The sequence below is a fragment of the Solea senegalensis genome, linkage group LG3 (genome assembly GCF_019176455.1).
Source record: "Solea senegalensis isolate Sse05_10M linkage group LG3, IFAPA_SoseM_1, whole genome shotgun sequence".
Lineage (NCBI taxonomy): Eukaryota > Metazoa > Chordata > Actinopteri > Pleuronectiformes > Soleidae > Solea > Solea senegalensis.
The window spans coordinates 30365924-30380380 of NC_058023.1; the positions used below are offsets into that span (position 1 = coordinate 30365924).

The following is a 14457-nucleotide window of genomic DNA, read 5'->3' on the forward strand; positions in this document are numbered from 1 at the left end:
TAACGTTGAGATGAATGTGTTCACGTGACAATCAGAGCCATGTGTGTTTGCGAGGATGTGGTCCAGAGACGGGAGGGTTTATATGGGATTTCTTTTGTCTCGGCGTGCTCAATCTGGGCTAAAGTCGGACATTACAATGCCGGGGTGTAAAGTAAATGGCTGTTTTTATCGAGCCGTGACTGGAGAGCATCATGGGAGATTGCCTTCCGAGGTGTAAAATAGGGGTGAGAGGCTTTTATTAAATTTGTGCAGAGCGAGCGAGCGAGTGAGTCTGCGTGTGAACACTTGTACGATCGTGTCTCTTTTTTATGCACGGCACTTAAGAGGCTTAATGGAAGTACCAAGAAACAGTTGTTTCTAGCGACACATGTGGCCGTAAAGTGAACTGCAGCCCATGTTTCCTGGGGCTAATTACAGTCAGGTGACAGAGGAAAGTGCAGTACCGACAGGCTGCACTTCTAAAACTTTATTCATCTAAAACTTTATTTATCCCCGTAGGACAATTCAAGGACACTGAGGAAAAGTATATATAGTATATATGCATTATTGCACTGAGGTTTGTGTGTTAAAGGTCAGCGTTGAGAGAGTTCAGGGAGTTCAGAGAGTTCAAAAGGAGGGGAACAGTCTGGGGAACAAAGGTCGCTCTCCTCTTCTGGATCCTGCAGCCCGGACACCGTAGAAGGCAGCCTCTCGAACGCAGGGAAAGAGTTGTTGGATATTTGACTCATTCCTGTTCAAATTATAACTTACTTCTTCAGTAACAGTGAACAAAAATCCATCTATCCATCTACAGGCCATTGTGGGCAGAAGGTTGCAGAAGGTCCCATTATTTAAGTCCCATTATGACTAAGTTACATATTTCCCCTTCATTTCCCCCGCTTTCTTCTTTTAGACCCCAGGTTTGTCAGCGTTCACTTGATCCCGGAGAGCGACAACCCCGAGGACGACAAGATCTTCCTGTTCTTCAAAGAGAACGCCATCGACGGAGAGCACACCGGGAAGGCGACCATCGCCAGGATAGGACAACTGTGTAAGGTAACAACACACAGAAAACACACAAAATCCTCACCGCAGTGTATCCTTGCCATCGTTTAAAAGAAGAAGGGAGGAAAACAAAAAGTACTGATTGACGTGTTGATGTCGTTCCAGAATGATATGGGAGGCCACAGGAGTCTGGTCAACAAGTGGACCACTTTCCTCAAGGCCCGGTTAATGTGTTCAGTCCCTGGCGTCAATGGCATTGATACACACTTTGACGAACTGCGTAAGTGTGTATTCTTTGCGTGTGTGTGTTTTCATTCAAACTTGTTTGAGTTCAAAATTCAAAGCCTAAAAGTGCGTCAGCCTGTTTGAAGTAATTACCATGTGATCCAGCAGAGGGTGCTACGAGTGCAGCTTTTTAAAACCGTTAAAATAAATAAGACAGTGACGTTGTGTTGCTCTCGGAGCTGAGGTTGTTTTCTTAAACTTAATATCTTAATTTAAAGCAGCGTGAGGATTAACGGGATTACTGGACTAATAGAAAGAGGAATAACAAATCCTGTTGTCACCTTTGTGTGAAAATATACACATTTATTATGTTGAAAAGACAAAACTATAATAAGACTTTAAACAACCTTGGCGTCACTCGCTCTTATTTTTCATCTCGTTCTCATTCCAGAGGACGTGTTTCTCATGAGTTCCAAGGACCCGAAGAACCCCGTCATCTACGCCGTGTTCACCACGTCCAGGTACGATTCCGTCCCGACGTGTCCGAGTCGTGTCAGTGTTTGTGTTGTTGATGTGTTGCTCGGCGACGGGAAGGAGAGCGAGTTCTTTTCTTTGCGTTTGAAAAACACACGTGCACACAAAAGTCATCTATTTAAAAACATCTGGAATGACGAGGAAAAATATGGACGTGCAGGACCCAGACAGTGCCTCACCCCCCCACCACCTCCCTTTCCCATAATCCACTTACAGGTGTCTCATGCTTGTTTTCCCCGACCACTCCACTCCGATTGGAGCCCATTCCCATTTCTTTGCTACCTGTCCTGCTTTTTCATTGAAACCTTGGCAGAGGGGGAAATCAGATTATGGAGCGACAGGGAGCGAGAGAAACACGATATTCACTCAGTGGCAACGCACGTCTCTCACCCATACAAATCCCACCTCCTCTGGCTGCCGCTCTAACATTGAATAGGGTTTTTCAGAGTCCGGGTGTGGCTCTATTGGAGCATGTGGAGAGGGTGAAGGCACGGGCCAAGGCAGATAAGTGAAATGAAATGGCACAGATGGTGGCACTTATGAGGATGATGAATTTGCATTTGGGGCAAAGGAAAAAAAAAAGAAAAAGGGGGTCCAGCAGAGTCTCCAAACCGCTCTGAACAAAGGAGCCGGGCCACAATCAATCACGGCTAATAATGACAACGGGCTGAAAAGAAAGGCAGCACCAGCAAACACATACTGTCAGTCAGCGTGCATCGCCTGGGCCCGAATGGCCTTTTCTCAGCTTTCAGAAATGAAGAGGGTTCACCTACGCACACCACACACACACATATGCATGCTTTAAAATTCAATTATAGGGCACTGAGGAATTAGAGTGGTTTAATTGGTTTTCTAAGTGGCCGGTTTTCAGAGATGAATAGAACAGAGATGCAAAAGGGACCGGCTTTTCATATCACTGCTTAATGAGGCACAAAGAAGCTGCCACTGACAGATCACTGTTTGATTGTTTCTCGACTTGTGTGCGTGTTTGTGTGTTTGCTTGATGTTGTTTTCATCGAAATGTGCGCGCCGCTCTCTGTATCTGCACAGACACATGTTCACCCTCCTTCCGAAGCACAGACGCAGGAGTGTCTGTTTTTGCCCCCCGGAGTTAATTGAATTTCTCTGTAATTAACATTTTTCAAATGCTAATCCATTCATCTTCCATGCTTTGCTGGGTACTGTGGGGCGTGTGTGTGCGTGTGTGTGCGTGTGTGCGTGCCAGCCACATCTTTAATTAGTCTGATACAACTCGCCATTGCAGACAAAGGACGTCGCGAATCTCACTGAAGCGTTCCTTTCCTGCAAAGGCAAAACTGAAAATCTGCCATTTGTTAAAAAGTGACACTTGAAACAACTGTCTGTCACATTCAAGCCATTGTGTGTCTCACCAGAGCGGCGTTTCGTTTTTTTTTTAGTCAGACAGATAAAGTGAGTCGGCTGCAAACAGGTTGCAGGATGACTCAGGTCCTTTTGCGACATTCAGCCGGTCCGGGTTTGCTTTCACTCGTTCACACTTTAGTGAAACGACACAAATAAACGAGTCATACAATAGAACTATAAGAAAAAAAAGATAAAAAACTAACATCTTATATTGGGTCAAATGCCAAAGAGTAAAAAAAACCTTTAAAAAAACTGGGTCGAACCTCTTGACTCCACCCACCCCTGCGCCCATGAAGGAAACCAGCGTACAGATAATGTGACATTGCTTCTGTTCACAAAGACATCACTAGAAGTTACGTACCGCATCTTTAAAATGAGATTATTTCATCTCTCTAAGTGTGATCTCCACGTACAGTAAAACCTATAAGCGCCCATTACCCTAATCTCATGAATACTTCAATCACATTTGTGGAATATGCCGTACACCTTGGATTGGATCGCGCGGAATCTATGAGTCACGGCTCAGATTGTCAGATTTTGGACGAAACCAGGACGAAGCATAAATTGAAACCCCCGTCATTTCCCCCCCCGGCCCGAGTGTGATTGATTGACCTTGCCTGCGCTGGACCTCGTCTGGCGAGCGGAAAGCAGGAATCCGCCCATCTGGCTACGGGCAAACGCTCGCAAAACATTGGAGTGGATTTCAAATGTGTTCTGAGGCAGGTCTTCTGTTTTATTGGTGGCGTGCCCAAATTCCTGTCTGCTCTCAAGATGCTGGAAGCAATCACGGAGGAGTTCCAATCTGTCATTCCCGTACTTAGGTAATGACAACCTTGCTCTCCTCCGTCTTTGTGCGCTGAAGGGTCATTTTGTTGTCTTTCTTCGGTATTTCACGAGCTCCTAATCCCTGTCTTGTGACCGATCGTCTATAAATCCCCTTTTGTTTGCCTCTGTCATCGTCCTCCGCTTCCACCGCCCTCCCGTTCCCTCCCTCTCTTCAACTTAATGTTTGTTTTTTTTTTTATCAGTTTTACCCCCTCACCTCTCCCCCGTTTATCTCTCTCTCTCTGTCCTTGCCTCCACAGTAACATATTTAAAGGCTCGGCAGTGTGTATGTACAACATGGCGGACGTCAGGAGGGTTTTCCTGGGTCCTTACGCGCACAGAGACGGACCCAACTACCAGTGGGTGCCTTTCCAGGGCCGAGTGCCCTACCCTCGTCCAGGAACTGTGAGTTTCCTCTTCGTCTCCCCCTTAAAATATAGCTTTCTTTGTGATATTAATGCTGATTTTATTTGTCCCCAGTGTCCCAGTAAGACGTTTGGAGGATTCGACTCCACGAAGGACCTCCCCGATGACGTCATCACCTTCGCCCGGGGTCACCCGGCCATGTACAACCCGGTGCACCCGATCGGGGGGCGTCCCATCATGGTGAGGACGGACGTGGACTACCAGTTCTCCCAGCTGGTGGTGGACAGAGTGGAGGCGGAGGACGGACAGTACGATGTCATGTTTATCGGCACAGGTACGCAGATTAATACATTAATACATTATACATTAAAAAGTCTGTAAACTCATCAAGTAAAGTTGGTTATTTTCATTTTAACCGATACAAGAGTAGTACAGTAGTAGTTTTGACTCTGTTCTGGGGCTGCAACACTCGATTATTTTCACGAATAATCGAGTAATTGTTTGGTCAGAAAACGTTAAAAAAAGGTTGATCACTGTCTGATCAATGTCTCGTTTTGTCCACGAACCAAAATGATTCAGTTTTCAATGATTTCTTTGTAAATAAGTAAATATTCACATTTAATAAGCTGAAAATCTTGTTTTAATCATGAAAAAAAGCTTCAAACCCATGAATCGATTATCAAAATACTTCATTACGATTCATTTAGTGATTGATTAATAATCATCGAGTAACTGTTTCAGCTCCTATGTAAAAGTAGATGTTTGCTCCTGGTCGAGCGGTAGAAATAAAGTAGAAATAAATGGATGATAATTGACTTCAAAATTCCACTTCCTTTTCAGCTTCCTTTACTTCCAAGAGAAACATAAATAAATTCTACTTTAGAAAACTGATAATATATACTGTAATCTCTGTTTTCTTTCAGATATGGGAACCGTGCTGAAAGTGGTGACGATCCCCAGAGAGAGCTGGCACGACCTGGAGGAGGTGGTGCTGGAGGAGATGACCGTCTTCAGGGTAACGGCTTTGACAGTCTTTGACAGTGTCAACGACGCCTTTTCTGATCGGCTTATAAAAACAGTCATTTGTGTCCGCGGATGTGGTGTGAAGCCCGGCTGCTTTTGTCTTTGTACAGGAGCCAACTCCCATTACTGCCATGGAGCTGTCCACCAAGCAGGTAACGACCTGTTCCAGCAGCACACTGTCATTTATGCAAAAAAAAACACAAAACAAGCTGTTGACAAGCTAACAAAGGGCCGAGCGAGAACTTCTGGGCCTTTCACCAAACGCTGACATCCGAAAACAAAGTATATGTGATGTGCCTGCTGAGAACCCAACCTACAATCGGCCGTCTTTTCACAAGAACTCTGCCAACTGAGCCACACACAAAGTGTTTCAACTACTAAAGTCCTCGCTGTTTCTTTGGCTCCTGCAGCAACAGCTGTACCTTGGCTCGTCCCTGGGCGTCTCGCAGATGTCTTTGCACCGCTGCGAGGTCTATGGGAAAGCGTGCGCCGAGTGCTGTTTGGCCAGAGACCCGTACTGTGCCTGGGACGGCACCGAGTGTTCGAGATACTTTCCGACCGCCAAGAGGTAGGAGCTCACACACACACACACACACACACACACAGTGTAATTTATGAGTTTATATTGGGCTAGCTGAGCGCGTTTGCCTCTTTTCGGCTGACGCCTTCACACACGGCTACACCTGGCAGTTATCAGAGCACCTGCAGTGTGCTGTTGAAATTGGCCCGAAGGAGTTTGCCGAATGCCGTGTTCGACACACACACACACACACACACACACACACAGCCTGGTGCTGTTACCTCAGACCTCCACTGGCCTGTGAGCAAGTGCATCAAACACGTCAATATGGAAGTCATCTGGAGGGGTAGTAATATTTCACAGGTGCAACATACGCTCATTAAAAGTCACTTTTCCAAGAGGCGCAGTCCAGCAACACTTCCTGTGAGTTGTGATCCCGTTAAAGATGAACGCGCAAACATAACGAGACCCACGTCGAAGCACATACACACACACTAAATTATAGCCAACAGGAGCTGTCTGACCGCTTCACCCTGCAGCACGGAGGTATGAACATACACACCCTCAAATTACCCTCTGACTCTATGCAGCAGGATTAGGCCCGAGCACGGCAGCCCTCACACACACACACACACACACATTTACACTTACACACTCTCTAGAACTTCTCACACTCGCAGACCGAGGCCAGTGGGTTACAGTCGAGGTGGCACACCCCATGGTTAAGGCCGGGGGCCGGCTCCTCTCCGCGCCGCACCGCACTACACTGCAAAATAATTTTCCCTCTCCCAGAATGGGAACCAGACACTCGGCCCCGCACGTGTTCAGACGGCCAAAAAGACAGGAATGTCAGCTCGGAGGAGGGAAAAAAGAGATGAGTGTGTGGCACAGAGAGATAATGATGGAGAGGGATTCTCACAGATGGGACATTTCACTTCCATGGTTCCACGACTTTATCTCTGCCTTTAAAGCTCCCCCTTTTCTTCCCCTCACCTTTGGCTCACCCGCACCTGTCCCTGCGCGTTTTTTTTTTTACACCATCCATCGTCACATTTGCACTCCATGGCAACCAGAAACAGGGACGACACACATTGGCAGTCAGGCGGCGTGAGTGTGGAAGCCAGGCTGTGAAAAACTGTGAAAAATAAAGCAGTGGACAAAGAGCGAGGAATTCCAAGGGGCGAAACTGAAGTGTTTGTGTTTTATAATAACGTCTCATCGGACGGCAGTGGGGCTTTAGAGTACGACAGGTTGTTTTTTTTTTTTACGCGTCTTACATTCCGCACATGTGATTCAAACAGTAGAGTAAAGGTTGAATAAATACACATTTCTCTGGTCCTTAAATGGGAGAAGCTGCACATGGAGACGCAACATTGGGCAACATTGGCCCCTAGTGGTTGAAATGAAGCAGTACACAGATAAGTGTATATTTGGTAAATTGGTGTTGCCCAATTTTTTTTCAGTTTTTACATATATATATATATATATATATATATATATATCATTGTAGTGTTATTATGCTTTATTTCAACTTCTGGCCCTTATAGGCTCCTAGTGCCTGATTGTGTATGCTGCTGTCTAGAGGGACTAAGAAGTATTTGAATTTACAAATCTATAACATAGAACTCAGACAACATAGAACACAAGCACATTCATACACAGTGTACAATTTAATACAAAACAAAACATTAACGTGCGTTCGTATGTCATTCACAATCCATAAATCATCAAATAATTCACAAGGCGATTAAAATGTAAAGGATGAGGGAAAATAAAGGGGCTTTATGTTAGATATTAAATCCATTTAGTCTGTTTTTATTCAAATATGTGTCAAGCGGTCCAAGTGTCTTTGCGTTTCATTTAATGTCCACGTCTCTGTCCAGGCGCACGAGGCGGCAGGACATCAGAAACGGAGACCCTCTCTCTCAGTGCTCGGACCTGCAGCATCACGGTGACTAAACTTACCGACTCTCTGCCCGTCTCTCTTAGTTTTTTGTGTCTCTGTGTCCTCACACCGTCTCTCTCTCTCTCTCTCTCTGTCTGTGTGTCCGCCCGAGCAGACGACGTGGACGGCGCCGGGGGCAGCGTGGAGGACAGGAGTGTGTTCGGCGTGGAGAACAGCAGCATGTTCCTCGAGTGCAGCCCCAAGTCTCAGAGAGCGCTCATCTACTGGCAGCTGCAGAAGCTCAACGACGATCGCAAGCATGAGGTGTGTGTGTGTGTGCGTGTGTGTGTACTTATATCTTTACGTCTAAAAACTATCATTGGGCCCCACAACTTAAAGGGTTAAGACCTGGTTTTAGGGTTAGGGTTAATTTACGGATAGGCAATATAAAGTTATAATGAGTTCATTTTCCATATCAAAACAAACCCTTTTATTTTGGAATTGTGTGAAATATCATCATAAATATTATTATTTTGATGTTTTCTTTTCGTCTACTTGACCAAACCAGACGCTCAGTGGCCCCCAGGTCATTTGTGTGTGTGTTACTCATAGTACATTTAATTTGAACCAGGGATAGGCATGAATATAGACACAAAGTCTGTCATTTAATGCGACCGTTTGTAATTAGATTAAAAAGGTACACGACCGCAAATTGTTTTATAGAATGATTTAATTGTTGACAATTCTTAACAGGTTTCTTGAATGCATCTCAAAGCTCAGCTTCGTGGTTGGAGTAAGCTAGTTTGAAAGCGCACACACTGCTGCATCTGAAGCTCATTTTACCGTGTTGTACTGTTGCGTACTGCTGCTGAATATCTAGCGGGTCACATTCAAATATACAGATTGCATTTTTGCAAATTCACCCCTCATTTGAAAGTGTAGCATCTATTTCACACCTCTATTTTAGTTTCCTGTAGACAAAACATCATTTCACCTGCCCTGCTGTGCTCGTGTCATGACCTTTAGACTGTTGTTGACTCTCTGACGCCAGAGAAGATTTTCAACTATGGCTAACATCTGTCTCACCAGGCGTTCAGAGTGAACCAGGTTCGCCCCTCCCTTTTCTCAAACACAGTGGTCCCATTCAAATAAACGCCGCGGCGTCAGTTTTTCATTTGTTCACGCGATGACGAACAGCGCTACAGTTTGTGCTGAACCTTTGGCTAAACCCGAGTTTCTACCGTCCAAATTTGTGGTCTGTGGAAACCAGAAAATGTCCTGTGGAGTTTGGTGTAAAATAAAAATGTAGAGTTATGTTTACATTCAATGTTTTCCTTCATAACTCTTTGTGTGTATCCTGGAGACCTGAAAAACACTTTTTTATTATCATTGTTCATTGTTTACGTCGACATTTGGCAGTTTTCAGTCTTCTTCTTCTTCTTCCACACCGTGTTTATCGGCGTGAATTCAGCGTCTTTTATTTATTCCACACCAAATGGCAACCACTTGTAATGTCAACAATTAGATTTGCAATTTGACCAATGCCGGGTTTGAGGAACAAAATGACAGGAACCAGGCGTTCACAGGCTTCATCATCTATTTTCCTCTCAGTGGGAACATCCATCCATCCATCTATCCGTCCGTCTTCTACCGCTTTGTCCTCCACATGAGGGACGCGGTGTCAATCTCAGCTGACATGGGGGTCCATTGTGGACAGATCACCAGGGGACACCACTCTCACACCCAATTTAGAGTGACCAATTCACCTAATCCCCAAATCTGCTTGTTTGGAGAAACACACACACACACACACACACACACTGGGGAACACTAAATGGGAAAAACATAATTTACAAAAATCAACATGATGAGTTACTGAAGAAGAGCTGAAAAGAGTGATTGAGTTATAGATTTTATTAATCCATCAGTGTGCCCCCTGGTGGCTCTTCAGTATATTCCTTCTCCTGTGTCTTCTTGTGTCCAACTTTTCAGTTGAACAAAAAAATCAAGTTAAAAAAAGACAGTATATATGTATATATATACATATATATATACATATATATATATATATATATTTTTTTTTTTAATCCTTTTTTTCTTTGTTTTCAGATCAAGCTCGACGAGCGAATGCTTCGCACAGACCAGGGTTTGCTCATTCGCAGCCTGACACAGTCCGACACCGGCATCTACCACTGTCAGGCGGTGGAACACGGCTTCATTCAGCCCCTGCAGCGCCTCAACCTTCAGGTCATCCCTGCACAGAGACTGGGCGACATCCTTCCTGGACTCCCCGGCGTGGGTGGCGGTGGCGGCGGTGGCGGCGGTGGCGGCGGTGGCGGCGGCGGCGTAGGTCAGACGGCCAAGCACAGGCTGTGGTACAGAGATTTCCTCTCTCTCCTGGATCACCCCGACCTCAACAGCGTCGAAGAGTTCTGTGATCGAGTTTGGAAGAAGGAGCGCAAACAGAAGAAGGCGAAGACGCCCGCCGCCAGTGATCAGGGGAAATCTGACAACAAAGGTGGCTCCAACTCTCCGTTGGGGCCTAAAGCGTTTGGTCCTAATGCGCAGAAGCAGCAGGCCGGGCCACCACAGAGCAGGCAATGGCTTCAGGCCGGCTCTCCAACTGTGGAGGGGCCGGCACGGGGCCAGAATTCCCAGAAAGGTCAGACAAATCTGGGGACAGCCAGGAACAACCAGAAGTCGCAGAACAGCCAGAAGGGCCAGGGAAGCCAGGCTGGCTCTCAAGCGGCGGGGGGATCGCGGGCGAGCAGCCAGCACGCGGCCAAGTGGCGGCGGATGCAGGAAAACAAGAAGGGACGCAACAGGAGAACCCACGAGCTCCAGAGACCTCCGCGCAGTGTTTGAACCAGGCGCGCCGGGGAAAGAAGAAGCACACGACATGCAAACTGAGATCGACCAACAACACGAGCACAAACCCATGCATCCACACATACTGTACCCACACAAGCACATTCTGTCGACTGTGTTTCTCTGACGTATGATTCAGTGACCTCTCCATAACAACCGCGGCAAGACACAGTCCCACTTTGTAAACGGCAGCAGAGCTCTCATTCAAAATAACAGCACATAACCTTGGACGTGGACAGAGACGAACGAGAGGACGGAGGAACTGGAAGGCGTACTGTAAATGTGTGAGCATGTGGTCGGTTGGTTGCCTGGGATACCGTCTGGCAGACACTTCAACCTCCTGTACATAAGCGACTAAAATAGGACTGGGACAAAAAAAAAAAAGAAGAAAAAAACGTTGACTGAGGTGTTTGTCGGTGAGCAGATGGACCTAAATACGCTGAGAGGACAGTTGTGGGGACATTTATAGATGCACACGGGGACGTTCACGGAGGCGGCGGAGGCGACGGCGGAAAACTCGCCGTCGGTGACCTGAGCATGTGAACTTGCAAGTTAGCGTTTCAACGGAAATAGATAAACAGAACTCATTTTATTTTTTGGGGCGAAGACAAAAAGGAACCTTTCCGTCGAAGTCTGTGTGGCCAACAGGAATCATTAGAATATAAACATGCAAAAAAAAACAAACAAACACTGCAAGCGTGGAGAAAAGTGCTTCGTCACAACCCTCTTCCATCCGAGGCTGGGAAAGCATTGTGCATGTTGTTGTCAATCAATGTTTTAATAAGCTAGTTATTTTATGGAGTTCAAGGGGCTTTTTTTTTTTTTTTTTTTTTTTCTTTCCTTTCCAAACCAGTGGTTCTATTTCTTTTTTTTTTTTGGCAGAAATGACAAAGCAACACAGAAGTCTCATTGTGCATTATCCCCCTCTGCTGGATTCTGTGTGAGTGATTATGTCGTTGCTTTTTCTAGGGATTTATTTCGAGTCTGGGCGCGAATTTTCCGGCATAAAAAAAAAAAAGGGTCTGGAAATAGACGGCCACTTGTTTTCTTTGTGTACATATATACAACAAAATTTAAACTCTCTGTGTATATACAGTACATATACAGTACAAGAAACACCACTTTTATTATTTATTGCTCATTGTTTTGTGAAAGGGTTGCATTTATTTTTGATATTATGGTCATTTTCGGGCTCATCGATACATCGGAGAATCTACGGCAACGGCGACTTACACGGAATCTTTGATGGACCAAGTGACTGAAATAGTAACGAGGAGTCCCTTTTTGGGGATTTTTTTTAAAGTGAATTAAGTAATAAGCACAATTTTTGTCTCTCTTTTTTTTTTTGTTGTTGTATTTACGTCCTCGCTTTCTCCCCCAAAACCCAACCAACGACGTGTGTTTTCACTCATCGAGCAGCCATCATTATGTGTAAGATAATTCCCCCGAAAAACTGAGAAAACTTAGCTGTGAAATCTCTGTAAGAAATAGTGGAGAAAAATGAGGAGGAGACACGTTATTACTGCATGTGAATGCTACCTTACAGTAAGTGCATCTTTTAAAAAAAACAAACAAAAAAAAAATCGTCTCGTTTTCGTGTGAGAGGTCAAGTTTTTCCTCGACAGCAACTTTTTTTTTTTGCCAAAAAAAAACCCACCACACAGTGATATCAGCAAATTTCACGATACCGTGGCCAAAGCTCCTCAATCTCCGATTCAACGACAGTTAAACCCCCCACCCCACCACCACCACCACCACCTCCGCCTGTCTTCCTTGTCCCCCTTTAAACACGTGACAAGAGTGAAGTGTCGATGCAATAAAATCCACGGCAGTTTTTCAGTTTTTTCTTGTACCAACACACAAAAAAAAGGTCTGGTGTGTCAATAATTCAACTGAGCTGAACGTTACCACTGCTGTAACACACAGTTCTTTCTGGCATGCATTCAGTTGTCTAAATAAACATCTCCGTTACAAAAAGGAAAGCTCATTATCTTTGGTTTTTCCCACTAATTTCTCTCAGAAAGAGGCTCATGTCAAAATGAATGTATAAACCCCCCCCCAGATATTTCAAAGAAGTGGATGTTTCTACATCAAATTTGAGGTAAGTGAGATTCTTGTTTTATCCTCTTCCGACTTTTCGCATGAATCAAACATGATCGATGGGGTAGTGGATTAATCGCTTGGTGCATCAGATGTCAGGAAACGTTAAAAAATGTCGAAGAGGAAATAATCCGGTTCTCAAATGTCTTGTTTTTGTCCACAAAACAACATGATTTTTTTGTTATTTGGTGCAAAGAAACCAGAAAATATTCACCTTTAAGAAGCTGAAACAACCAGAAATCTATTTATAAATATTTTAAATAATAAAAAAGCATTATCCTGTCTCCTCTCATAAAGTACCAGCAGAGGTCGCTGTTGTCAAACTGCCTGTGCAGCTTGTTTATCAAGGCCAGTCTCAAGTGCTGAAGTGAGCCTCTAGAGGGCGCAGTAACATCACTTCTTTTTCTCTCTATTATTTATGACACCAAAAAATCCCTTGACTGTCAGAAAAAATAATCCACCAAAGCAGCATTTCCTAACATACTGGCTGTGCTGTTACCATGGCGACTGTCCTTAAATGTCCTGTGTGTGTGTGTGAGAGACAGAGACAGAGAGTTGTGAGCATTTTCTGCTGCTGAGAGACGACATTATGACCATTATGTTGGAGTGTGTCATTATTATTATTGTCCTTTGGAGCGTCGCCTGCGTCTTAAGTGGTTTTTCTCTTCACGTGTCAGATCAGGGCAACATTTCTGTTCAAGTAAATTCATCTCTGTCTCCAGATTCACCAAGGAAACCACTATGTCCAATTCATTTTGTTATTTAAAATAAATGAACTAGTATTTGGTGAGAGAAACAATGAGGGAAACTTGTTCTAATTTAGAATAAAGCTGTCATTGTGGTTTCATAATATTAGTCTTCCCTTGGTAATGCGACTATTGTTCTCAAAAGATTGCATTTTTGTTTTAAACCTAAAATATAATTTGGATATTTTACAATTTATTGTGAAAGAAAAAACTATTTCCTACATGCAATATTAAACTGCTGACCAAGAGTATAGTTGTATAATTTTTATTCAAAATATCATTATCTGTGCTAACTTAATTGCTTTTTGTAAGGAGAGACCTCGACATAACCCAAAAAATAAATTTCACTCTTACAAATGTGTGCATTTTTAAACTAAAGTCTGAGCTTGGTGAAGAACAAAATTAAGAGTTTTAAATTGATTTCACTTTTCAACCTCAAAACTCTGCTTCATTTTTTTAATGAAACGGATGTTTATTGCTCAGTAACTGGTGTTTTAGCACCTATAAAACTATAATCAAAGTTAAGTTTACGTTTCAGACCCATTCACCATTCTGTGCTTATATCTAAACCCTTGTACCCGTGAATTTGCCTCAAATGCAGTCGAAACGGCGTGTGTTACTGTTTCCCACTAATGCCAGTTCATGCGAGGGATCGTATTGGCAGCACTCTGTCGCCATCTAGCGGACGGAGTGTTAAACTACATCCGGTTTACGGACGCGGAAGTGTTGGCTCGGCAGAGGATGTGGATTTTGATTGCCAATATTGGGAAATTGTCCGAATTTGAGGTAAGTTGTTCTAAAGATAAAAATATGTAGCCGCTTATCGGTTCTACATGAAGACTAAGACTACATGTGACAAAAATTATGGAAGTTATTTGCAGTTTTCCCGTAGCGTTTTCACTACATGAAGTAGTAATGGCTGTGTATAAGTCATATCTTTTTTAAATCTTTAAAACTGATAAATTTAGCTCCTAATCGATTTCTGTAATTATTGTAAG

At 44.1% G+C, this 14457-nt stretch overlaps 1 protein-coding gene across 2 annotated transcripts in view; it reads left to right on the forward strand.

Moving 5' to 3' along the window:
- LOC122766534 (semaphorin-3aa-like) overlaps nt 1-11457 on the forward strand; it is a 36158-nt gene extending 24701 nt beyond the window's left edge. For both annotated transcript variants that reach the window (XM_044021471.1, XM_044021472.1), the window contains exons 7-17: nt 893-1035; nt 1150-1264; nt 1661-1730; nt 4212-4356; nt 4432-4651; nt 5241-5332; nt 5451-5492; nt 5751-5908; nt 7744-7811; nt 7921-8069; nt 9855-11457. In XM_044021471.1, coding sequence (XP_043877406.1) covers nt 893-1035; nt 1150-1264; nt 1661-1730; nt 4212-4356; nt 4432-4651; nt 5241-5332; nt 5451-5492; nt 5751-5908; nt 7744-7811; nt 7921-8069; nt 9855-10610 — 1958 coding nt within the window. In that variant the 3' untranslated portion in view covers nt 10611-11457. The remainder of the gene's footprint in view (nt 1-892; nt 1036-1149; nt 1265-1660; nt 1731-4211; nt 4357-4431; nt 4652-5240; nt 5333-5450; nt 5493-5750; nt 5909-7743; nt 7812-7920; nt 8070-9854) is intronic.
- Nucleotides 11458-14457: the final 3000 nt, after the last annotated feature.